At 37.2% G+C, this 27590-nt stretch overlaps 1 protein-coding gene across 3 annotated transcripts; it reads left to right on the forward strand.

Moving 5' to 3' along the window:
- The first annotated feature begins 5545 nt into the window (after window positions 1–5545).
- On the forward strand, window positions 5546–27443 carry POLI (DNA polymerase iota). 3 transcript variants are annotated; one of them, XM_036418910.2, is made up of 10 exons: window positions 5546–5642; window positions 6968–7090; window positions 9093–9257; window positions 10879–11031; window positions 12323–12559; window positions 16723–16901; window positions 18338–18429; window positions 21126–21256; window positions 23414–23619; window positions 25574–27443. In XM_036418910.2, the coding sequence occupies exons 1-10, from the start codon at window positions 5624–5626 to the stop codon at window positions 26375–26377; spliced, it is 2109 nt and encodes a 702-aa protein (XP_036274803.1). In that variant the 5' UTR covers window positions 5546–5623; the 3' UTR covers window positions 26378–27443. The 3 variants fall into 3 exon arrangements, with proteins under 3 accessions (XP_036274803.1, XP_045430447.1, XP_036274802.1); XM_045574491.1 differs by having other exon boundaries at window positions 5562–5629; XM_036418909.2 differs by lacking the exon at window positions 5546–5642 and adding an exon at window positions 5650–5823.
- The last annotated feature ends 147 nt before the right edge of the window (window positions 27444–27590 follow it).

Below are 27590 nucleotides of genomic sequence, written 5' to 3' on the forward strand. Positions count from 1 at the left end.
GAAAAATTGAGATTATTAACATTTCTGAGATGATAAGACAACGTTAATTCATTTCCTTCAAATAACATCAAAAACAAGTCTATTAACTTTTATCTGTGTTCTTTATTCAGGCAGTGCATCTCACAGTGGTTTTGTGGTTTGGTAAAGAAATAGGTACAGAAATTTATTTGTGAAATGAAACAAAAACTTTACTTTAAGTTGTGTTTTATAAAAAGGCAAAATGTAGTTTATCTCTGAGCACCAGGATTATGGGTTATTATGATTATTTCCATTGCTTATTTTCTTTCCGTTTTCCAAATTATTTAGAATAATCATAAACTACGTTTGCAATCAGAAAGATTGCGATTGTTAAGTTAGATGTCTATCAATTTAACACCATATACCTGACCTCTGTTACTCTGCTCCCACTTTCTAGATGACATCAAGTACTTCTCTATTTCTCAGCGACTGAAGTTTGCAGACTTTACAGGCTGGGACCAAAGGATTTGTATTGTGATCACTTTAGTTCCCACCTCTCTCTCTCCAAAATGATGAGGCAAGGTCCATCCAGTACACCCAACAGGCGACATTTGAAACGTTATTACTAAACTGACTGTGCAGGCTTTTCATCAGAACTGCAGAACCACAGAAAGGTCAAAGCACAGAGAAGCTGACTGTTAGAAAAACTCCAGCTTCTCACACCTTCTGTTAGCCGCAATCACATGGGAAGCAGCAAATATTTTTAGGTTATACCAAGAAAGCTTGAAACTGCAGCTCTGGTGAGAGAGGAAGAGAGATTCTTCATGACATTTGAAGCTTTTATGCACAGAGTTTCCGATCCTTGAAAGAAAGTTATTAAATGCTGCGTGACATGCACGTTGTACAACAACGTATCATAATTACAGTGTGCTTTCAACCATCTGAAGCCTTCCTGTGTTTTCCGGTTTTTGAGTCTAAGCCTTGTAAATTATTTCTGACTCATTAGCCTTTCTCCCTACAGGCAACTCACATGCTCCGTAAACATGTGCATTTTTTTCTTAGATCTCTTTTTCTCAAAAATGCATTCATTTGCTTTTTAGTTTCAGTATGTAGATTCCCACAGTGAAAAGCAATTAAATAACACTTGCCTCCCTCTCTTATATCCTCCTCTCTCTAAAAAATGTCATGTATAATTAAAAGCACATATCTGAAGACCAACTCTTTATTACAACTGGGGACCTTAAACTAAGGATGGCATTAGGGAGTGGGGAGAAGGATGGTATAAACACTACTAGGCCAGAGCGCCCCAACTTTGGCCCCACTGACACTTTGGGGTGGTGATTTTTTACGGCGAAGGGCTGTCCATATTCAACAATATCTCTGGCCTCCAGCCACGGGTGCCATAGGGAGCGCTCCAGTTCCCCAATGTGACCACGAAAGGTTGACCATGTTGCCAAATATCTCCTAGGGAACAAAATGGACCCCGACTGAGAGTCCATCTTTGCACTAGGCCAAAGATCTTACAAAACCACGCTCTCTGTGTTTTTGCCAATCCAAATTGTCCCTTTGACCCCATGGTCAACCTCTGACTACCTAGCCACCCACCAACATGAAATACAGGCACTCATAAATACCCTCCCACTCTTCATGTCGAAGCCCTTGAACACTGTCTCCAGCCCGTCCTCTGAACCCTATACGGCCAATTCAGGACGTAGGAGAGAAGCAGGCACCTTCCCACCCTGCACTGTCATAGTGTTCGTGCTTGTCACTTTTAATGTATCCCAGTGGTTCTCCACCTTTCTAATGCCGCGACCCTTTAATACAGTTCCTCATGCTGTGGTGACCCCCAAACCATAAAATTATTTTTGTTGCTACTTCATAACTGTAATGTTGCTACTGTGATGAATCATAATGTGAATACCTGTGTTTTCCAATGGTCTTAGGCTGCTCTACAGCAGCGGTTCTCACCACAACATGAGGAACTGTATCCTGACTTCTGAAGCTCTAAAATATACCCCCCATTTTTCTTTGTCCACCAGCTACACTCTAAAATAAGGTGACCAGACGTCTCGCTTTTGGAGGGACAGTTCCGATTTTTAACAATTTGTCCCGCGTCCCACAGCGTTTTTAAAAAGTACCGATTCTTGGAAAGATTCTTTTAAATCTTTTAGACTTTTTTAAAACGCCGCAGGACACGGGACAAATTGTTAAAAATCGGAACTGTCCCGCCAAAAGCGGGACTTCTGGTCACCTTACTCTAAAACCCCATACTCTTCCCCATGAATATTGTTTCAAGCATACTTTGATTTATTCTGCTTTGCATTTGATTTTGCACTTAAATATACAATTATGTTCCAGCCTTAAAATATTTATTTCCTGAAATTATCTGTTTAGAGCCTATTAATTAAACTGTAGGGAAGGTTAGAGCACTTAAAAAATAAACAAATCAAAAAGTCCCTTAAGTCACAACAAAACAACACATATCAGCTCCTATGAGTCTTTTATGCTTCTTAATATATTTGAGGAATGTTTTCCCTCCCTATTCCAGGTTACCTGGTGTTCGAAGCTCCAACAAAAATGGGCAAAGGGAACGATTTCCTTCCAGGGAGAAGCATTACTAATGAATTCTCTTTCACAGAAAACTGAAAAGTGGATCTAACATTACTAGATGCATACATAACCTTGAGTTAGGCAGCTTAGTGTCTGCTGGCCTATTTTATTATATCTTTGGCAAAAGGAGAATGATACCTACCCTCTGCGGCATATTGAATGAAATAACTGTTTTGAGCTCTGAGCCTGGTGCCTGACATGCAGGTGTTTTGTAAGTGTCATTTTTCTATGCCACTTCTTTGTTCCCAGCACTGGCTAAATAATTTGTGAGGTCCAGTGCAAAATGGAAACGCCGGCTCCATTTTGCAAATATTAACCATTTCAAGATGACAGTTGAGGAGCATGAAACCAAGTGTGGGACCTGTCTCAGCATGGGGCTCCGAGTTTCTGCTTAGGTTGCACACTCATAAAGCCAGCCCTACTCCCTCCTCTTGGGTTTTCAAGGTTCTACTTGCCTATTATTCTACTAAGTGAAAAGCCACTCTTCAATTTGACACTTGACAGGAAAATAAATGAAACTAACAAAAGAGGGCTTTATTATGTGTGTTGTTGTTTTTCATGCTGACTCGATTTTTCTGAAGTTGTTGAGGGTAGGAAGCTTAGGGCTCTTACAAAGGAGCAGTTTTAATTTGTCATGGTATCCCATGTATTATGGTGTGGGTCATTCTTGACATGGAGGAATTAAGAAAAAAAAAACCGCTCTGTTTTCTACAAGTAATTGGACCCTTGAAAATAGCCCAAGGAGCACTTAGTGGTCAAGGAGGCACTTAATGCAAAAGCTCTTTACCTAGACTTACCAAATAGCATTCACAAAGAAATCAGCAGGGTTTTACATCAGTCCCTTAGATCCTACAATGGAAACTTTTAGGGAACTGGTTCAAATGTCTAAGAGGAAGCCTTGGTCTCCAAATCAGTGAGTCTGGGCTCTGCCTGTTATTTCTTCTCCTTTATGGATTCATCAATATGTCCTTTAAAGATGTTCTCGCCGAAACCGGTTTGGCTCAGTGGATAGAGCCTGCGAATTGAAAGGTCCCGGGTTCGATTCCGGTCAAAGGCATGTACCTTGGTTTTAGGCACATCCCCAGTGGCAGATGTGCAAGAGGCAGCTGATCGATGATTCTCTTTCACCAATGTTTCTAACTCTCTATCCCTCTCTCTTCCTCTCTGTAAAAAAATCAATAAAATGTTTTTTTTAAAAAGATGTTCTCAAGGTTCTCACATCCTATTTGTAAAAGCAGATCCTGTGAAAAGAATTACATAAGTGTTTGGATATATGTATAGTTGTATACACACACACACACACACACACACACTTCTAAATTTCCTCTGTTGAAAGAAATGCACACATACACAGGCACACAAGACATCTTAACAGAAGGCAGACGTGTGATACACATTGGAATATTAAGGTGTATGTTAGTTTTCATTTAGTCATTCATTTATTCTCAGGACTTTATTTGTAACTAGAGTCCCAGTGCACAAATTCGTACACTGGTGGGCCTGCCCTGATTGGGCCTGATCGGGCTGGCCGGCCAGGGGGAGGGGCTGCAGGCAGTTTGTGGGCTGGCCTGATCTGAGTGAGGGGGGGGGGGGGTAATTGGGAGTAGGACCAGCTGGTCAAACTCCCAGTGGAGGGGATAATTTGCATATTACCCTTTTATTTTTTTCTATTTCTTTAATATATCTTATTGATTTTTTTTTACAGAGAGAAAGGGAGAGGGATAGAGAGCTAGAAACATCAATGAGAGAGAAACATCTATCAGCTGCCTCCTGCACCCACCCCCCCACAGGGATGTGCCCACAACCAAGGTACATGCCCTTGACTGGAATCGAACCTGGGGCCTTTCAGTCTGCAGGCTGATGCTCTATCCACTGAGCCAAACCGGTTTTGGCATACCCTTTTATTATATAGGATAATTTGGAAAATCTCACCTAAGGATATGTTTAATAATGAGAGAGAGAGAGAGAGAAATATGAGAGAACCACGATTGGTTGCCTCCCCTATCAGGATGGAACCTGAGATCTAGGCATGTTCCTTGACGAGGAATGGAACCTGAAACCTTTTGGTGCAGAGGAAGATGCTCCAACCAAGTGAGCCACGGGCCAAGGTAGGACTCTTATTTTTTTACAGTGGATAAACTGAGGCTCAGAGTAGTTACATAACCTGGCCAAAGTCACACAAGTTGATGGTCTCGATTAGAAATTTTATCTGACTCATGTATTAAAATTCTATTCAGTTTAGATTAGGGGTGTTGAACTCAATCAGAGAAGGGGCCAAAATCTAAAATCCAGCCTAAATCGCGGGCCGAATGGTTTACTGAACAGTCATAAACTGTCATTGTGATGGAAACGCAGCGGAGTGCAGTGATGACAGCGCGGTGCGGGCCACATTGCAAGGCCTGGCGGGACGGATTTGGCCCGCGGGCCTTGTGTTTGACACATGTGGTTTAGATTGTTAAAAAATTCATGGGGCCAATTTGGTACAGTCTCTTTGGATCAAACAACAACCAAAATGCAACAAACTTTAACATACTTGCTAATCATATTCATTTATGTGGCCGCCTTGCTGTTGCCCTAATGTTCACCCTTTTCCCCATCCCCATCCCCATGAATCTTCGGTGTCTATATAATATTGATTTTCCTAACAATTGATCCGCAGAACTGGTGGGCCTCTGGGTAAAGATAAAGAGTACTAACATCGCTGACCTCAAAACAAAAACAAAAACAAAAACAAAATGAGCAGTTTGGGGTGGCAACCCCTCCCTTCCGGCCTCGACGCGGCTAGGAAATCTCCGCACGTGGATCCCCCACGACTCCCCAACAGCGCGTCCATCCGGGCCACTAGCCAATCGGCTCAGACCGCGCAGGCGCGAGGGCTGAGGCGGCCGGGGGCGGGCCCCCGGTTTCCCTAGAGACCGGGCGGAACCGGCCGGAAGCTGCTATACGGTTGGCCGCCGCGGAAGGGAGGGCGGAGCTGGGGGCGGAGCCCGAGGCGGAAGGCGCCGGCGACGGGGAAGAGGACGCAGCTCAGGCCGGGGAACGCGCGGAGGCGGGGATGTCGGTGGGCCCGGCGGGTGCGCCCGGGCGCGAGGAGCAGGGCGGGGCGGGCGGGCGCCCGGGGCGGTGGCGGCGGCGGCCGTTGGGGTGTGACCGTCCCCGCCCCGCGTGGCTCCTGGCGCTGCCACGAGGGCGGCTGTCTGCTGCCTGGTTTTGTGGCTGAGACCCAGAGGGGTGGCTTCACCTCGGACGTTGAGGGTGTCCCTCGGAGACCCCCTGAGAGCGGCTCGGGACCCTCCACGAGGCACGTGCGCCGTGGTCATCTCCCTGGTGACCCGCGTCCAGCCTCCGATCTGCTTTGCATCCACCCCGGGCTCTCCTTTCCTTCCCCCTACCCACTTTTTTAAAGATTTTTAAAAAAATATATTTTATTGATTTTTTACCGAGAGGAAGAGAGAGGGATAGAGAGCTAGAAACGTCGAACATCGACCAGCCGCCTCCTACATCCCCCCCCCCCCAAACACACACACACACACACACACACACACTGGGGATGTGCCCGCAACCAAGGTACATGCCCCTGATCGAAATCGAACCGGGGACCTTTCAGTCCGCAGGCGCACACTCTATCCACTGAGCCAAACCGGTTTCGGCTCCCCCCCTTTTTTTTTTAAACTTAAAAGTTTTGGAATAATCTTAGATTTGGAGAAGTTGGAGAAATAGTTTTACCTAATGTTACTATCTTACCTCACCGTGGTATATTTGTCAAATTAACTAAGAAATTAATATCAGCATAACACTCCAAGAAATATTTACGCACTTTCAATTGAGCGAGTGTTTATTGGTAGTGTATAAATGCGAGCCACTGGTGATTTCAGCACTGAGTCACAATCCTTTTAGAGGAGCTAAATATAACCCACTGGAAACATATACTGCCTTCTGCAGTTTTGTATTTCTGATTTTTTTTTTTTTTAATGGAAGGACATGGCACTTAGGATAACTTTTAAGTTAGTTGAAATCAGTGTTTAAACTTTTCTGCCCCTTCTGATTTACTCTAAATTTTACTATCAACTCCCAAGTGAGAGGATTACCTCTTGCAGCTTCCATTATTAATCAAGTTTTAACCTCCTCCCCCCTCAAAATTATTACTTCTTGAGAAAAATACAGTGCACAAAGAAGTGCTAAGTAAACAGGGCTAGAGAGCCTACTGTAGAAGGAGTTGCTCTCACGTCTTTGTAATTTGTAGATGTTTTGACAGATATAATAATTCCCAGAAAGGACTTTTGAAATCACTCTGCATTCTTTTTTTCCTCCGTCACCATGTTGTAAGGAACTGCCAGTTGCTCAGAGATGATAAGCAGCCTGAATATATGTCTGTGTTTCTTTGTATTTGTTTGATCAGTTCATGATCGGGTGGTGGCAGCAGGAAGTTCTTCATCCAGAGTGATAGTACATGTGGACCTGGATTGCTTTTATGCACAAGTAGAAATGATTTCAAACCCGGAACTAAAGGGCAAACCTTTAGGTAATTATGAATGTCCAGAATGTTTTTCATTGTATAAGAGGATTCGCACTCATGTTTATTGTATTCTCATTTATTAACCACGTTAGATTTTAGAAACAGCTTTTTAAAAAATATATATTTTATTGATTTTTTTTTTTTTTTTTTTTTTTTTTTTTTTTACCGAGAGGAAGGGAGAGAGAGAGAGAGAGAGAGTTAGAAACATTGATGAGAAACATTGATCAGCTGCCTCCTGCACACCTCTTACTGGGGATGTGCCCGCAACCCAGGTATATGCTCCTGACGAGAATTGAACCTGGGACCCTTCACTCTGCAGGCCCAAGCTCTATTCCACTGAGCCAAACCAGTCAGGGCTGGAAGCAGTTTTTAACGTGCTTTATGGACAGAATCTTTGCTTCAATACCAGGTGTAAAACTTTATAAGCCTCATTTAATAAATGGTGAATTTGACACAATCCTCTTACTTTCTTTTCTATGTGTTTGTGTTTATATTGTTACAGGTGAACATTATCTTTATGGTGGTAAACATGTAGTCAATTTGTGTAAAAGAGCAGATTTTTAGCAATGATAAGCCACTAAGACTCAGTAAACTAGAATTTCTATAAGTGCTGTAGATCAGGGTTTAATCATTTTGATAAGGAGAGGGCTCAGAATGGCCCCTCACTGTCGAATCTTCTGTAGGTGGCTAGGAAGAATAGTTCAATAATTAGAACATTTACTGGCGGGGGGGGGGGGGGGGGGGGATCCCTGATAATTGCTGTAGGTTGACACGTGTTAACAGAACTTTGCTTTATATTCATTGGACAGTTTCTCAGAAGATAAGTGAGTTTTTCTGGCAGCACCAGTAATTGTACTGTTATTTTTCATCTGCTTTGTTTTTTTGATAAATCATGGGCTAGAGTTGTATAAATTAATTCAGTATAAATTATTCTGGTTCTGTATTGCCTGAAAAAAATTCCGTAATGACTTTATTTGTATTTTTTGCTGAAGACTCCATAGAATATATTGATGTGTGGTAAATATCTGTTAAATTTTACTTATAGAACTTTGATGAATGGGGCACTGTATTTTTAAACCAAGATACAACTTTTTATTTTTATTTTATTTTTTTAATATATTTTATTGATATTTTACAGAGAGGAAGAGAGAGGGATAGAGAGTTAGAAACATCGATGAGAGAGAATCATAGATCAGCTGCCTCTTGCACACCCTCTACTAGGGATGTGCCTGCAACCAAGGTACATGCCCTTGACCAGAATCAAACCCAGGATCTTTCAGTCCGCAGGCCAATGCTCTATCCACTAGCCAAACCGGTTTCGGCTGCAGCTTTTTATTTTAAATATACACTGAATGGGCAATTTTTTTTTCATTTTTTTATTAAGGTATTATATGTGTACATATCTTATCAATCCCACCCTTCCCCCCCAGTGGTCAGATTATTATGATCTCTGAATGCATAATAATCTGGCCACTCAGTGTGTGTGTGTGTGTGTGTGTGTGTGTGTATTTATTTATTTATTTATTTATTTATTTAAGGCCTAATGCATGAATTCGTTCATGAGTGGGGTCTGGTCAGCCTGCCTGCTGGTCGAAGTCCTGGTTGAGGGGACAATTTGCATAATTAGTCTTTTATTATATTGGATATACACTGAGTGGCCAGATTATTATGCATTCAGAGATCATAATAATCTGGCCACTCAGTGTGTTTTTATTGATGTAAGAGAGGAAGTGAGAAGGAGAGAGAATGAAATATCCATGAGAGAGAAACATCGATTCGCTGCCTCTTGCACACACCCATTGGGCGTGTGCCCTAATCAGGAACCGAACTGTGACCTGGCTCCTAGGTTGCCACTTAACCACTGAGCCCGCCGGCTGGGCTAGAGCTTTGTATTTTTATGAAAACAGATTGCCTTACAACTCACAATTGTAAGATGGAATTCGTAAATTACACTTTAAGATGTTTATTTAGTTCTGCTCCGTTTTCTCATAAATATTTATTTCTATAGGTGTTCAGCAGAAATTTTTGGTGGTTACCTGCAACTATGAAGCTAGGGAACTTGGAGTAAAGAAACTTATGAATGTAAGAGATGCAAAAGAAAAGTGTCCACAGCTGGTGTTGGTTAATGGCGAAGACTTGACGCGTTACAGAGAGATATCGTATAAGGTGACAGGTACAGATTACAGGCAATGTTATTTTACCATTAATTTTTACATAGGAGGCCTGTTCATTACAGGAATATTTTAATAAGTGTAAATCGCCATAAGTCAGTTCCTTTTTGCTAATAACTTTATTTTAGGTCATGCCCAATTTTTGAAATATTTATGAGGATGACTTTATATAAATAACTTTGACAAAAAATGTAAAGTTAAAGGAAGTTTGAAATCTGTCATGAATGGTGTCATGTAAATATGAGAACAAATGTAAAACAGTATTTAATAGTGAGGAAATGGGAAGATATACTAAAGAAAGCCAAATATTTTAATTTTTAAGAAAATATATTTTTATTGATTTCAAGAGGGAGAAATAGAAACATCAATAATGAGAATCATTGATTGATTGTCTCCTGTACAACCCTTACTCGGGATCAAGCTGCAACCAGGCATGTGCCCTGACCGGGAATTGAACCATGACCTCCTGATTTATAGGTCAACCCACAATCACTGAGTCACTGCATCTGGGACCAAATACTTTAATTTTTTAATTTAAATTAATCATGAGAGATATGCTATAGGTTAATGCATTAATGTTAGTTGGGAAATGCTTTTGTAATATTTAACATAATGAAAAACTAGCTTTATGTTTATTTGTATTTTTGCTCCTGTTTTTGTTTGTACATTTAGTATTTGTAGTAGTTTCAGATGAAAGGGTTAAATATGACTAAACGTGCTAACAAACTAACAAGCAAAAATGCTCAAGAAAAATGACAAAAATATTAATGGGCACCTGACATAAAGGGCAAATACATGTCCAATAATTACCTGGAAAAAAGGAATGCTCAGATTCATTATTGGCTATGGAAATTTGAATTAAAATATTGAATTGTGGTGTATTTGGAAAATCAAGTGAGTTTTCGTTTGGGCTCAGTAATAATGGTAATTTATAATTTTTTGTTTTATCTTTAGAAACTCCTGTGGAAAATATAGCCAGAATATATTATTGCTTTTGCTTTTCTAGGCAGACCATATTCATTCTTTGACCCACTGCTTCAAGATCACAATTAACTATAATCATTTATATTTAATGTAAAATATAGTAACTATAAGTATAGGAGATTGCACTAAATATGCTATGAGTATCCGCCCAGGGAATATCATTTTTGGACTTATTTTGTTAGAAATATATTGTCTTTATTTAAAAATGTGATGCAGAAAGAAAAATCCCAGTTACTGAGGATTTTATTAAATATATTGTGGAACTGCCGAAACCAGTTTGGCTCAGTGGCAGAGCGTCGGCCTGCAGACTGAAAGGTCCCAGGTTCGATTCCAGTCAGGGGCATGTACATTGGTTTCGGGCGCATCCCCAATAGGAGGTGTACAAGAGGCGGCTGGTCGATGTTTCTCTCTCATTGACGTTTCTGGCTCTCTGTAAAAAATCATAAAATATATATTTTTAAAAAAACATATATATATATGTGTGTGTATGTGTATGTGTATGTATATATATATAGTGGAACTGTAAATATATGTAAAACTTTTAACAACATACTTGAGGTAAGCATAAAATATTAAGGTAGTTAAATTTATTATAGTTATAACTTGTTACATTTGTGTTCCAATATTATTTAAATTTAGAGTTGCTGGAAGAATTTAGTCCAGTTGTTGAGAGACTTGGATTTGATGAAAATTTTGTGGATCTAACAGAAATGGTTGAGAAGAGACTACAGCAGCTTCCAAGTGATGACCTTTCAGCACTGACTGTGTCGGGTCATGTATACAATGATCAGTGTAAGTGGTTTCTTATTTATTCTATTCAGTATTGTGTTTTTTATATTTTTATTATTGATACTATTATAGATGTTCCCATTCCCCCCCACTTTGCCTACCTGCATCCACCCCTTTCCCTCCCCTTGTTGTCTGTGTTGTGGGTTATGCCTATATCTTCTCTGGCTTAATGTTCTGTGAGATAAATTAATTGACTTTCTGAAAATGTTACGTCTTGTGTTGGAGGTATAGCCATATTTCAGTAATCTAAGATGGCTAAAATTAGCTGTTGCTCATGTAGCTCAGTGCTCTGTGCACTTTTCATTTCTCTTACATGGTCCATGCATTACCATTTTTTAAGTTTCATACCTCTTAAGTTACAGGAGTTGGCTTGATAATATACTTTTTAGAATAACTTTTTATTCTCTTAAAGTGATATTTAAGCAAGATTTTCAGGTAGAACAAATACATTTGATTTTGTTGTCTCTTGGTTCCAGTTCCCCAAGGCACCAAAACCCTATTGTCCCCTGATCTAACCCTTGTGGAAGTTAGTTCAGGCCTACTAATTCTTCATGAATTCTTCCTATTTCCCACAAGTTTTTATTTTAAAAAATTTAAACCTACAGAAAAATTGACAGAATATAATGCAATGAGTACACTCATTGTACTCTTCTTGTCCATACAGCTATTGTTACCATTTTCCATATTTTCTTTATTGATTGGTTGACTGATTGACGAGCCATTTGAAAGTAAATTGCAATCTAACACTTCATTTGTAAGTACACCTGAGGATAAGGATTGTCTCATATAATTGTAAGACCATTTTCACACCTAAGAAAATTGGTTTCTTGATAATTTCCCTGCACTTTTCATAAGAGATTTCTTAAATATGGACAGATTTAAAATTGTTTTTCATACAGCCAGTACATAAAGTTTAGATTTAGTTCCCTAAAACTGTAATGTTAACTATCTTATTAATGTAATACTTTTATGCTTACTTACAGATAACAGGAATATAAAAGGTTTACTGATGTCAGTAGGAATTTTTCATGAGAGATGAGTTTTCATACTCTGTTCATCATTAAGCACGTCTGTGCATTCTCTATCACAGGCCTTAGAGTTCACACCCTGTAGTTAGTTACTTAACAGAATTCCAGTGAAGAACAAAGCAGATTAGTTAAGTGGGTGGCAGTATGGTGGTGGTGGAACATTGAATTTACGTTAAATAAACCTTCATTTATAAATAAAATGCATTTGTAAAAAAGGAAACTAAATTGTTTTGTGGTTCTTTTAATGACATTGGCTATTTTTATAGCTGTAAACCTGCATGACGTCTTGCACATCAGACTTCTTGTTGGATCTCAGATTGCGGCAGAGATGAGGGAAGCCATGTACAATCAGCTGGGTCTCACTGGCTGTGCTGGAGTGGCTTCCAACAAATTACTGGCAAAACTAGTTTCTGGCATCTTTAAACCAAATCAACAAACAGTCTTACTACCTGAAAGTTCTCAAGATCTCATTCATAGTCTGAAACACATAAAGGAAATGCCTGGTAAGACATATATATTTTTTTGTATTTTTTTGAAAAATTATAGATATATGTAGTTAATTCTTAAAGCCTATATACTTGGCTCTTGGAGAAAACCAAACAAGCTAATGTTCTTTGGAGGGAATCTGTATTAGGAAATATATAAAAGTACTTTTATAGTTTCACCTACTTTTGTGTAGTTTGAATATGATCATGAAAGCTATAACTGGAAGTGTATAGTCCTTTATTTCCAATCCCTGGTTCATAATCTTATACTGTACATTATATCTAAAGAAGTTTTTTATTAACTCTACTTGAGGATTATCAATATATCGGGTCTAGTAATAATTAATGTCGTTTTCAACATTCGTTTAAAATCTTGCTTGGTGTTGACTTGTATTGACATAACCTTCAAACACGTGGTATCTACAGAACGTGTGAAGTGCAATTAATAAGTTTTGCTTGAAAAAGTTTGTGTTTGGTTTGGTTTTTGTTGCAAAACTAGGGCTAAGAAGATGGCGGATGAAGAGCATATTCGGCCTTCACGCTTTACGAGTTCCAATTAGGAAGAAAAGCAGGTGAGGCTGCAAAAAACATCTGTAGTGCTCTTGGTCAAGATGCAGTTAGCGCCAGAAAATGCCAGCGTTGGTTTGAGAAATTTCGCGAGGGAAATTTTTCGTTAGATGACAAGAGTGGTCGAGGCCGTGTGTCCAATTTTGATCAAGAAGCTCTTCAAGCTCTTTTGGTGCAAAATCCTCAAATTACCCAACAAGAGCTTGCGACAACTTTAAATTGTTCACAAAAAACAATTTCCAATCAATTGCGTGCACTTGGCAAAGTCCAAAAGTTTGGAAAATGGGTTCCTCATGAGTTGACAGACAACAACCGTAATCAAAGAGTCACAATTTGCAGTTCGCTCCTCTCTCGTCAAAACCGTTTGCCGTTTTTAGAGCAAATTGTTACCGGAGATGAACAATGGGTGCTGTATGTTAATTTGAAAAGGCGGCCTCATTGGTTGGACAAAAATGAGGCTCCGCAGCCCACGTCAAAACCTGACTTGCATGCGAAAAAAGTGATGTTGTGTGTTTGGTGGAATTTTAAAGGAATTCTTCATTATGAACTTTTACCATCTAACCAAACCATTACAAGTGCAGTGTATAGTGCCCAATTGGAAAGGTTAGCCCAAGCTTTAAGAGAAAAAGAACCCGCGCTGATTAATCGGAAGGGCGTAATTCTTCACCACGATAACGCACGACCACATACTGCAAGAATCACTGCTGAAAAACTGCGCCAGTTGGAATGGGAAGTTCTCCCTCAACCTGCATATTCTCCTGATATTGCCCCTTCCGATTACCATTTGTTTCGTTCTTTGCAAAACTTTCTTCTTGGAAAAAATTTAATAATGAAGAATGCCTCAAAAATGCATTGACCGAATTTTTTGCATCAAAATCACAAGACTTTTACAACAGAGGGATTAAAATGCTTCCTGAGCGTTGGGCACAAGTAGTAGAAAACAACGGCAACTATATTGTTGATTAAATTTTGTTGTATTGTTTAAATAAATTCGATTTAAAAAAGTATTAGAAAACGACATTAATTATTACTAGACCTAATATGTAAAAGGCTAAGTGTCCATCCATCCAACCGGAAGCTATGACATGCACTGACCAGCAAGGGCAGACACTCAATGTAGGAGCTGCCATGACATGCACTGGCCATTTAAAATACATGGCACCACAGACCTGGCGCCGACAAACTAACACTTAGCTTCCCCCATGTGAGACACAGGCCCCACCACCACTCCAGGGCAATACCCCACCAAATTTCAGCCAAGGCAGCCAAGACCCATGACACAAAATGCAGCCGACAGCCCAGCCAGGAAATGGTCTCTGTGGGCACCGGGTAATGATGTCACATAGCAACGCCCAGCTTCCTCTCCCTAGCGACTAGCCTCCTTGAAGTTTTTTTAGCCCAGGAACCTGACTTGCTTGATAGCCTGATACAAACACTGAAGCATTTTTACATGCCTCATCTCATTTGATCTTCACAGAAGTCCTGGAGTAGGTAGATAGGAGACTTGGTAGAATCCTATTTTCATTAGCCAGAAAAATGGAGATTTAGAAAGTTTAGAAACTTGACCCAACTGAAAAGAAGCAAGAAATGGTGGAACTTAAAAATGACTTCAGATTTTCTCACTATGCAAAATATAGTCAAACAGTGCTACAGTTAAATATTTTACCCTTTGTTCTACCTGCATGATCTACAATAATAACCTGCTTTGTGTTGATATTTACTGCTGGTGGCTGACAATTACCTGAAAGAGAAGTTGCGGTGTTTCACTGGGCTGGAAAAAGTTTAGCTAAATCGGAAAGCAGGTCTAATTAGGCAAGTTTATTATATATAAAAGGCTAAGTTGACTCTCGCATGCACGATAAATATGAAACTCTCACTGGCGCCAATCACTCATGTATTTCAATCTGTCATTGCCAATGGTGAATTTGGTTAACACTCCTATTATAGAAAAAGGGAGAATAGTGATATTAAAATATTTAATTAATTTTCCTTTTAATGTGCACAAATTCATGCACCAGGTCACTAGTATCTATAATAATAAAAAGGTAATATGCTAATTGGACTAGACAGTCAAATGTCCTTCCTGATGTCATTCTGGGTGTTCTCTGGAAAAAGCCACCACAGCAGAGGCTGAGGCAGAGGTGATTAGGGTCAGTCAGGCAGGCCGGCCGAATGGTTAGGGGTGATCAGGCAGGCAGGCAGGTAAGCAATTAGGAACCAGCAGTTCCAGATTGTGAGAGGGATGTCTGACTGCCAGTTTAGGCCCTATCCTGCAGGGATCCCTAAACCGGCAGTCAGACATCCCCCAAGAGGTTCCCAGATTGCGAGAAGGTGCAGGCCAGGCAGAGGGACTCCCCCCCTCCCACCACCACAATGCATGAATTTCGTGTACCGGGCCTCTAGTATAAAATATTAGGCTACAAGGAACCTTCCAAAGATTTAGGCGAAGTTTTTATTTTAAAAATGAGGAAATTGACTTTTTGAAAGGTTCGGTGATCTATTCAGGTTGTGGGGCAAGATTGTATCCTTGAAGATTAGATATTTAGGTTTTTATAGACCACATGTGTCAAACACAAGGCCCGCGGGCCAAATCCGTCCCGCCAGGCCTTGCAATGTGGCCCGCACCGCGCTGTCATCACTGCACTCCGCTGCGTTTCCATCACAATGACAGTTTATGACTGTTCAGTAAACCATTCGGCCCGCGATTTATGCTGGATTTTAGATTTTGGCCCCTTCTCTGATTGAGTTCGACACCCCTATTATAGACTATTAATAATTGTATGTTAAATTTTGTTTCTATGGCATTGCTGGGGACAAAGGTGTTATAATAGAATTCTATGAAAGTGAATTTCTAAGACAACTGAAACTTAATCTTTAGATTTCTTCACATTTTTAACCTGGGTTTATATGATTCCAAAATGTGTTACTCACTGCTTTGCCATAAATTTTACAATTTTATACACCATTGCTTTTGATTTACTTATTTACTGTTCAAGGAAACCAGATAACTGAAAAATTAATTTTTTAAATGAGAGGAGTAAAGGGGCACTAAATTCCCTATGATAAAATATGACTGAGTTTTCCTGCAAAAAACTGTATGATAGGAGTTTTGCCAAAGAGGATTTTTTGTTTGTTTTCTGGCTCTTAATTATATGCGATGGCAAATATTGCCAGATATGACTTGTAGATAAATATTTGGTATGTGTTTAGAAATCAGTTAGATTAACTAATAAGCACATGCTAATTAATTTTAATTGCTCTTATGACAGTTTTTCTTTATATGAAAAATCACCATGATCCTTGAAAACTTCCACAGTGGTATATAACAGGTGGTAAAAAATCTCATTTTATCAAGCCTGAATTTAATATTAATATTTTTTAAGAATATCTCTATATTCACTATATTAAACATATTAGGGTTGTTAAGTTTTCAAAGTGGTTTATATAACTCAAAGGCAGAAGAACAACAACTTAATTTGTAATGAACTTTGATCTTAGAAAAATATTCATTATGGAATTTAAAGACATGGTTGATACAGGAATGACAGTATTTTAATTAGCTTTATTTTAAGGAGAAAGCTATTGTAACACCCTATGCATTTTATTTTGTTTAGGTATTGGCTATAAAACTGCCAAACGCCTTGAAGCACTGGGTATCAGTAGTGTGCATGATCTTCAAAATGTTTCCTCCAAAATATTAGAGAAGGAATTAGGAATTCCCATTGCTCAGCGTATCCAGAAGCTCAGTTTTGGAGAAGATAACTCTCCTGTAACACCCTCAGGACCACCTCAGGTGCATAATGACATTTTACTGGAGTACTTACTGGTTATCACATTATTTGAGAAAGATTTCTAGTTTATTGCTGTTTTTACTAATCTAGTTTGCTTGTTAGGTACATGACCCCTTTCCTGTGAGGAAGCTAATTTATTATAATATATTTAAAATATTCTTAAATTAAATCTAGGAACTAGTATTTCAATCTCAAGTTAGCCAATAGCCTATCTATATATATATAAAACCTAGTTGACCAGCTGTGACTCACTCTGACCACTGTTGTACCTTGGTTGTGGGCACATCTCCAATAAGGGGTGTGTAAGAGGCAGCTGATTGATGTTTCTCTCTCGTCGATGTTTCTAATTCTCTCTCCAGCTCCCTTGCTCTCTGTAAAAAATCAATGAAATATATATATTTTAAAAAGTCTTGGCTTTAGAGAAGTCTAATGATTTAGGAGATGGAGAAAAGTTTAGTTACCTAGTTCATATTGATCGATTAATTTTTATGTGACAGGCACTTTACTAAGTACTTCATGTACATTAGCCAATTTAATTTTCACAAATCTTCAAGGTAGGTAGTTCTATTGTTTATAATCTTTTCCTCTCTTTCTCTTATTCTCTAGGGTTGTTTTTTTTTTTTTTTTTTGGTTTGTTTGTTTTGTTTTTTTAAGATAAGGATACTGTAGGTTAGAAAAGTTAAATAACTTGCCCAAGGTTAAATTCAAGTTTTAGGAGAGTAAGAGCCTCGCTGTAATCATACATGAAAGCTTGGAGTTGCTACTAGAGCTTTAAAATTGTTTTGACTTCCAGTGTACTTTCTACTGCAGTATGATAACTTGAAGATAAAAGAGTTCATATAAAAGTGAACTAGCCCTAACTGGTTTGGCTCAGTGGATAGAGCATTGGCCTGCGGACTCAAAGGTCCCAGGTTTGAGTCTGGTCAAGGGAATGAACTTTGGTTGTGGGCACATTCCCAATAGGGTGTGAAAGAGGCAGCTGATCGATGTTTCTCTCTCATTGATGTTTCTAATTCTCTATCCCTCTCTTTAAAAAAATCAATAAAATAGCCGAGACTGGTCCAAACCAGTGGATAGAGCCGTCGGCCTGCGGACTGAAAGGTCCCAGGTTTGATTCCGGTCAAGGGCATGTACCTTGGTTGCAGACACATTCCCAGTAGGGGGTGTGCAGGAGGCAGCTGATCGAAGATTCTCTCTCATCGACGTTTCTAACTCTCTATCCCTCTCTCTTCCTCTCTATAAAAAAATCAATAAAATATATATATATTTTTTAAATCAATAAAATATATTAAAAAAATAAAAGTGAACTAGTAAGTGGTTCAAACTAAGCACAAGAGGTAAGTTAGTCAAAGCTGTGTTATTTTACCTGACATACACGTTGGTAATTATATATGCTTATTTGGGTGTACAGTAATCCTTATTTGTGCTTTTTTGGTAGTCCTTTAGTGAAGAAGATTCACTTAAAAAATGTTCATCAGAAGTCGAAGCTAAAAGTAAGATCCAAGAATTACTTGCTAGTCTTTTGAACAGGTGATTTTTCCATGTTTCCATATCCTATATATTCTGTACTGGAAAGAATACTTGATGTTCTGTCTTGGAACTTAAAGATTAATAGGACTAATCAGTATAATAATGGATTATTTATCACTGAATTTCTCTACATTATAAACTATTGCAAAGGTAGTAATAGATGCTCTAAGCTAAATTTAATCCATCTAGTTCCATTGATTTTTAGTAACATTGTGGTAATATTGTGAATGTTAAGCTGCTGGTAGTTACCTAAGGGGTTTTTATCTATCTTTCTAGAGTTCTGCACTTCTAAATTTATAATGGTTGAGGATAGGTAGTTACTAAGAACAATAACAATAGAGAAAGCAGAAGAACCCTTATATCTCCTTAGACTTACTTTGTGTGAAAGAAAATGGAGTCAGACAAAAGAATAGCTAAGTGCGGCTGTGTGTGAGTAGTGAGAGTGAATGTGGGTGTGTGCAGCTTACTGGTCTGTAAGTACATGAAGCGTGTCCACTCTAACTATGAGTATTCAAGTAGCCTAGCATAAGCAAAACAAGACATGCACCTTTCTGACATGCTCCTTTGCCATCATATATCTATTCCAATGCTCCGTAGAAGAGTATTATCTCTTCTCATTTCTTTGATTTCTCAAAATGGGGTGTCATGGGTCTAACAGTTTTGGGTAGGCAGGTGTGCTTCTGTAATGATGCCTGGATGATTGACTGACTAGAGCACATGTGTCAAACACAAGGCCCGTGGGCCAAATCCGTCCCGCCAGGCCTTGCAATGTGGCCCGCACCGTGCTGTCATCACTGCACTCCGCTGTGTTTCCATCACAATGACAGTTTATGACTGTTCAGTAAACCATTCGGCCCGCGATTTAGGCTGGATTTTAGATTTTGGCCCCTTCTCTGATTGAGTTTGACACCCCTAGACTAGAGAAAAGGGGTTTTGGATGACTCTAAGTAGCAGAAACTGATGAAGTGAAATTTCCTACAACTTTGCTGTCACATGCAGTGTGGTTCTCTATGGAGCTCATCATTTGCTGATGATGACCAGCTCCAGTGCTATGACTAAGGTTGGGCCCATGCATATGCCTATGAAAGTGGGTCATCTGTTTTTGCTTCAACTAAATAGAAGACTTTTATGAAAAGCCTGGCCATTAGAAATAGTTCTGCACATAGGAAAACCACAAGAATTACAACTTTTATAGGTTTTCTTATTTGAAGAATCAACCCAGAAATGAGTCTAGGTGCTGTAAACCTGTGCAATACCAAATATTAACCATTTATCCTTATTTCTGCTTGCCAGTCTCTCTTCTGTACCATGGCCCCTTACTTCAGTGATTGAGGTGTAATATCTTTTAAATGCCTGGCAAAAAAAAAATCATGTGTGTGAATGTGTTTTCCTTCTTGAGTATATGTAGATATGTAAGAGGTATAAAATCATCTAATTTTTAATCTAATTTCTAGGCAATAGTTCAAGATTGCTTAGAATATCACCTTTTTATATTATGTCTTAATTAGTTATAGGAATCAAATCATTGTCTTTGAATTGCATATGAACGTATTAGAACAAGTTTAACTGGAAAATATTTATATTAGTAATATGTTTACAGAAACTGTTTAAGATATTTATTATTTTAGTAAAGCAGCAATCAAGATATTTTGTGATAAATAAGAGAAATTATTACAGAAATCAAAATTTTCTAATTCAAAATACTTAATTTGAGTATATTTAACAGTGTACAATATTTGTATTTTGTACTTGATTTTTCATTCATTGCCATACAGATGAAAAGGAAAATGTTATTCTTTAATTACATGTATTTTCTCTAATTAGATTTTCTGTTCTTTAAGTGAATTTTCTATCTATATCATTAAAACCTTTGTTTTAGTGTTCCACATTTGTATGGAACACTAATTAAAAAAAATTATATTTATTGATTTTAAAGAGAAAGGGAAGGAGAGAGAGAAAGATAAACACTGATTTATTCCACTTATTTATGTAGTCAGTGCTTGATTTTTGTATGTGCCCTGATGAGACATTAAACCTTAAACCTTGGTGTATCAGGAAGATGATCTAACCAATTGAGCTACCTGGCCAGGGCTGGATGGAACATTCTTTAGGATGCATGTATATGTACTTCCTAAATATAATATATAATTGATATTTCAAGTTATTGCTTAATATGGAATATAATGGTGACATTATTATTGGCTCTCTTGGGTCTATTTGGAAAGTACTCTTTGACAAAGTAATCTCATTAACTTTTATTTTCTTTTTGTGATCCTGTGTTTTTAAAATATGTGTAAAAATCTGTCACTTTTCATATAATGGTTTTTGTCAGTGAATGATTCTCTGTTTCTTTAATTTCCTATTGATTTTGATATTTTGCTTTTAGTTATAATTTGGACTTGGATTATAAAATTGCTTGTTATAATTATGTCTTCTGTTCTTTTTCTGATAGCACTCAATTCTGAGTGAGGCCCGAGAGCCTTAACACTTAAAATTTCAGAGCCTTAGTGTGTAGACTTTGCATAATTTATTTGGGCTAGTCCAGGATCTTTATTGCTTATTGCCTACTTATCAACTGTATTTATAATTATTTTAGTTACTAAATTTGTCATTTTATATAAATTAATTTGACAATTTTTAAAAATCTTTAGGTGATATTTTTCAAATTGCTATTTTCCCTTTCACTTTATTTTTAGAGTATGCCAAGATGGAAGAAAGCCACATACAATAAGATTAACAATCCGTCGGCATTCATCTGAGAAGCACTGTAGCCGTGAGAGTCGTCAGTGCTCTATTCCATCCCACTTAATTCAGAAGTTAGGGACAGGTATGAGCTAACTTCCTAATAATTTAATTTAATTGGGCTCTTAAAAGAGCAAATTGTAAATTGGAAATATAATTCAAAGATAGAGGATTTTCACAGGGGGTTAGTGAGCTATTAAAACTCTTTATCAGAAATTTTCACTTAGAAAACTTCTGTTTAATAGATTATAAAAGTAAAGAGTTAAGAATGGTTCCCAAGTTCAGAAGAAACTGTAATTATATGCCATGAGATATCTTCTTTTTGAGAACTTAGATTGTTTCCAACTTTTTTGGCTATTATAAAAAAATGATGCTGGCAAGTCATTGGGTGGGTATATACTTGGTTTAACCTGCTGGGTTTTATGGTGAGTTGAACTCTAAGACACTGCTTAATTTTTTCCAAAGTGGGTATAACAGTTTACATTCTCATCAACAGTGTATGAGCATTCCAGTTTTTTCTTTTCTTTTTTTTTTTCTTTTCTTTTTTTTAAATATATTTTATTGATTTTGTACAGAGAGATAGGGAGAGAGATAGAGAGTTAGAAACACCGATGAGAGAGGGTCATCAATCAGCTGCCTCCTGCACACCCCCCACTGGGGATATGCCCGCAACCAAGGTACATGCCCCCGACCAGAATCGAACCCGGGACCTCTCAGTCCCCAAGCCGACGCTCTATCCATTGAGCCAAACCGGTCTTGGCAACATTCCAGTTTTTTTACATTCTCACTGGCATTTAGTATTACCAGTTTATGATAGTCATTCTTGAGGCTATGTAGTGGCATTTCATTGTTTGTATTTTCTTTTATGAATAGTGCTTTTAGTGTTATATCTAAAAGTTATTTGCCTAAACCAAAGATCATAGATATTTCTATGTTTTCTTTTAAAAATTTTAAAGTTTTGAGCTTTAAATTTAGATCCACTTTGAGTAATTTTTATGTGTGGTATAAGGTAAGGGTCTTAGTTCATTCTTTTGCGTGTAGGTATCCACTTGTTCCAGCAGAATTTGTTGAAAAGACTATTCTTTCCTCATTGAACTGTTATTACACCTTTGTAAAAAACTAAACATTTTTGTAGAAATGTATTTCTTAATGTTCTTATTCCATTGATCTATATGTTTATCCTTTACCAGTTCTACCCTATATTGATACTTTCTTGAAATTAGGTATTGTAAGTTCTCCAGCTTCAAGTTTTTTCTAAATTGCTTTTGGTGTTTATGGTCCTGGGCTTTTGTTTGTAGAAAGATCTTAAAGTAGAAATTTGATTTGTTAACTACGTATTTATCCAGATTTGTTATTTATTTTGAGTCTGTTTTAGTAATTTGTATCATTTATAAATATATTCATTTCATCCTAGTTGTCTAATTTGTTGTCATGAAGTTAATATTCCCTTATAATTCTTCTAATTTTTGTGAAGTCTGTAGTGAGGTTCCTCTTTCACTCCTGATTTTGGTAATTTGTGTATTCTCTTTTTTCCTTTGTAATTCTAGCAAAGGTTTGTCAATTTTGATCTTTTTTAAAATCCAACTTCTGTTGTCATTGTTTTTTTCTGTTTTTATTTTTTCTGTATTATTTACTTCAACTTTGTTGTTTTCTTTCTGCTTGCTTTAGGTGTTTTAAAGAATAGTTTATTGATTTCTGAGAGATATGAAGGGAGAAGAGAGAAACTTCAATGTAAGAGCATATACACAGGGGGATATTTCCTGACATCACTACTACCTTAACCAGATATTCCATATTTCAACTCTTTTGAAAACTTTTACTCATTTGGCATTTGGTAGTAATGTTGAGATGTTCTAGTTTCCATATATACTGTCAAAATGTCAATAATACCTATTTATGATTTAAATTTAAATTATATTAAACTCTTAATGTTAATACTATATAATAAAAGGCTAATATGCAAATAGAACGAATGGTGTAACCACTGGTCACTGTGATGCGCACTAACCACCAGGGGACAGACACTCAATGCAGAAGCTTCCCCCTGGTGGTCACTGCACTCCCCCTGTGGCTCATGGCTGGCAACAATGGTGGTGGGAGCCTCTCCCGCCTCCGTGGCAGCACTAAGGATGTCCAATTAATGGCTTAGGCAAGTGGGCTCCCAGACTGTAAATTTCATGCACAGGGCCTCTGGTTATTTTATAATGTGTTTAGATACTGTTTTCTTAAACATTTTATTTAGGAAGTTATGATGTGATGACCCCAATGGTTGACATACTTATGAAACTTTTCCGAAACATGGTGAATGTGAAGATGCCATTTCATCTTACCCTTTTAAGTGTGTGCTTCTGCAATCTTAAATCACTAAATACTACTAAGAAAGGGACTATTGATTATTATTTAACACCATCATCATCAACAACTTCATGCTCTGGCAAGCACAGTTTTGTAAGTACACTCTTACTGGATTTGTATGATTAAATTATAGATCTCAGTTTGTGTTTAATGGATATAATTTAGAGTTTCCTTTTAAGTGACTTACATTTATATAAAATACCTATCCTATTACAGGTGCTATTCATAAGTATATTGTATGTGATTAAGAAGAAAACATAAGCATCACTGGGTAAAAAAAGAAACCATTATAGAGATTCCCTGTTTTGGAAGTATTAAAACATTTCATAACCGTATACAGGAATATGATGATTAGCTCATACATATGGAAATATTTTTAGATTATATTGTATGTTAATTTATATATAAGCTACCAGTACGCCCTCAGTGTTTTGTTAAAGTATTTAAATTTTCTTTGTTTTGACATTAAATTGAATTCTGATAGCAATATTGATAGAATATGACTGCTAATTTTATAATTTAGAAATAAGAGGTTGGCAGTAGAAAGGCAAAGGCCAGTCATATTTTCAGATGACTATAACAAAGCCCTGTGTATGACCCTTTAGCAAACCTTTATTTACTAAATGTGGGCTTCTTTAAAAAAATAACAGTCTTTTACTAAATTGTCCATGTCAGCAATTAACTTTTTTTTTTTTTTAATCTTTTATTGATTTTTTTTTTTTTACAGAGAAAAAGGGAAAGAGAGTTAGAAACATCGATGAGAGAGAAACATTAACCAGCTGTCTCCTGCACACCTCCTACTGGGGATGTGCCTGCAACCAAGGTACATGTCCCTGACCAGAATAGAACCTGGGACCTTTCAGTCTATAGGCTGATACTCTATCCACTGAGCCAAATCCGTTAGGGCATCTGCAATTAACTCTTTTAATTTAAAGTGTTTTTATTCTTTACTTTATTTGTTAGTCAGTATAATTTTAGTAATATTTTATTTACATAGAAGTTCAAAATGAGAATAGAATAGTGTTACAGAAATATGAATTAGTGCCCTCTTCAAATTACTATTTTTCTCTGACCAATTTTATTTCATCTATTAACTGAAATTTTAAAAGGTGTTGACTTTTTGCTTTGTAATCTGTAAAATGAGTATTAATGCACAGTGGTATTAGAGAGGCAAATAGAAGTGAAAGCACCTTGTGTGTGTCTGGCAATGGCCCGAATCTCTTCTTCTTTTATTTTTAAGTTATTTTGTTGATGTTTCCTGAATTATATTTGACTGTGTATACATTTTTATGAAGCTTAAAATTTTAAGTGAAAAATTTTATGTAAAAAATATGCAAATTAGAATTGAAGGTGTTTTTAAATTTTTATTTCATGAATATATAAAAGGGCAAGTAAAAGGTTAAGGGGATCAAATATATGTTGAAGGAAGAAGATATGACTTTGGGTGGTGGGTACACAATACAATATACAAATCATGTAGAATTGTATACTTGAAACCTATATAATCCTTTTAACCAATGTCACCCCAATAAATTTAATTTTTTGAAAAGTGTTATATCTTAATGATGTTGGATTTTCACCATGAAAATATATTTTTTTCCTTTCCATTAAATGTTACAGTTTAGAATAGGGATTTTTAGAAAACTAGTTCTTGATGCTCTATGCATATATATAAATATTTATAAATATATATTTATACATATATACTTAAATGTTTAGCTATCCCTTGGAGAATCACTTATTTTTTTAGGCCATCATTCTTTTATTCACAGAATTGGAAGTTTGAATCCACAATTGTTAAGATTCTTTCCAGGTGGCTCAGTGCTATCTATGAAATAAACCTCTTCCTGGAAGAGTGAGTAAAGATGCACACAATAGTGTGACTAATGGCGGTGGATTAGTCATCTCTAGTTGGTGAGAGCTGACCCAAAGAGTTGAAGTTACAGAATAGGATAGAAACACATTGGTCCGATAATAAGGTACATTAGCATCATGAATATTTAAAGATATTAGATATCTAAATTATTGTGTTATCCTTGTGTTCCAGAAAATGAAAGATACTCATATGGAGGATTTTTCCAAAGACAAAAAAACAAATTGGGATTTTCTACCAACTGGAAGAATTGAAAGTCCAAGAACTCTGGAATCTTCACTAAATACTACAAGTTTTTCTAAAGATCAAAAGAAGACACTTCCTGAGGGTATTGACCAAGAAGTCTTTAAACAGCTTCCAGTAGATATTCAAGAAGAAATCCTGTCTGGAAAATCTAGAGAAAAAGTTCAAGGAAAAAGAAGTTTGAGTTGTCCATTAAAAGCCTCTAAAGGAATATTATCTTTCTTTTCTACAAAGCAAATGCAAGATAGTCCCTTAAATCCTAGAGATAATTTATCTAATAGCAAACAGATATCCTCATCATCTCCCTGTGAGCCAGGAACCTCAGGCTTAAATAACCATTCCTCCTTCCTGTCCAGCCAAAAGGATTATTCACATTCTTTAGACAGCAGCTTAAAAGATGAACGAATGAGTCAAGCACCTAAAAAATCTCAAGGATTCCACTTTTCAAATACAAACCCCACTGTATCTGTTTTTCATTCATTCCCAAATTTGCAGAGTGAACAACTTTTCTCCAAAAATCACACTACAGATAGCCATAAGCAACCGACCGCAGCAGCATCTCATCACGAAGGACTTGCAGAAAATGGAGAGCAAGATTCTACTGCTGAGAAAATTACTTTTCCTTCAGATGTTGATCCTAAAGTTTTCTATGAACTTCCAGAAGAGGTACAAAAAGAACTGTTGGCTGATTGGAAGAGAAGAACAGGATCAGATTTCCACAATGTACGTAAATAAGCATGTTCAGCAAAAAAGGTCTAAAAAATAAGGGAAAGACCATTGTTCTCAGATCAGCAGTTTATTAAGCTCATCTAAATTAAACACTAATCGATATTTAATGTCACAATCCAATATAAAATGTTCTAAAGCAAGAATAGTTATGGGAAGTAAATTCTGACACAAAATATAAAAAATTCATAATAGAAGAAGCAATGTAAAACATTACCTTCCTCCTATATTTAAAAACTTTTATATTGCTTTTCAATAAAAATATATCTTAGCATTAGTTAATTTCCCATAAAATGAGGGGAAAGATATACTGTATATGCCTGCATATAAAAAAAATAGACTGGCCAGATCATTGCTATGTCATATCAAATAGTGTTTTTTTTTCTGTGAAATATGGAATATTTTACGAAATTTAGCCCATTAAGAAACAGCTAAGCCCGGCTAGTGTTTGAGCATCAACCTATGAACCAGGAGATCATGATTGATTCCCAGTCAGGGCACAGGCCCAGGTTGCCAACTCGATTCCCAGTAGGGGGTATGCAGGAGGCAGCAAATCAATGATTCTCGCTCATCATTGATGTTTCTATTTATCCTCCCCTCCTTTCTGAAATGAATAAAAATGTATTTCTTTAAAAATTAACCACAATATTCTGCCAACTCGCCTGTTAAAAATGTAGATATCTTTAAACTACTATGTACCATTTATTAAGTTAATTTTTTTAAATAGGAAAGGGATGCATATTCAGTTAATACTTCATAATACACCTGGAACCTACCACAATGTCTGACACACAGAGGGCATTAAGTGACTATTGAATAAAGGGTGGGGAGTTGGGCAGGCCAGTGTCTATGCATGTAGAGAACTAGAAGGAACTTTTCCATGCGGAGAGGTGAAAAGGACAGAAACTGGAAGTACAGGCAGACTGGATGTATAAGGATGCAAGGTAGTGGAAGAGGCCCATTTCCTCTGGCCAGTCTGCAGGGTCTAAAAGCGGTAGTTATGTTTTTGCATCTCTACATTTTGTAGATGAGAATAAGAATGTCATCCACAATGAATATACAGTTACTAAAGTGATGGATGTCCTCTTTCTCCCATTTTTATTGCCTTCACCTTGTACTGCCAGATTAAAAATTAGATGAAAGATTGTGGTCACCTTTAATTTGTAAGAAAGAATGTTTCTAGAACACACCAAAGCGCTGTTGGAGGAGTCCTATTTATAAC

This window comes from Pipistrellus kuhlii, unplaced genomic scaffold (assembly GCF_014108245.1).
Source record: "Pipistrellus kuhlii isolate mPipKuh1 unplaced genomic scaffold, mPipKuh1.p scaffold_m20_p_6, whole genome shotgun sequence".
NCBI classification, from domain to species: domain Eukaryota; kingdom Metazoa; phylum Chordata; class Mammalia; order Chiroptera; family Vespertilionidae; genus Pipistrellus; species Pipistrellus kuhlii.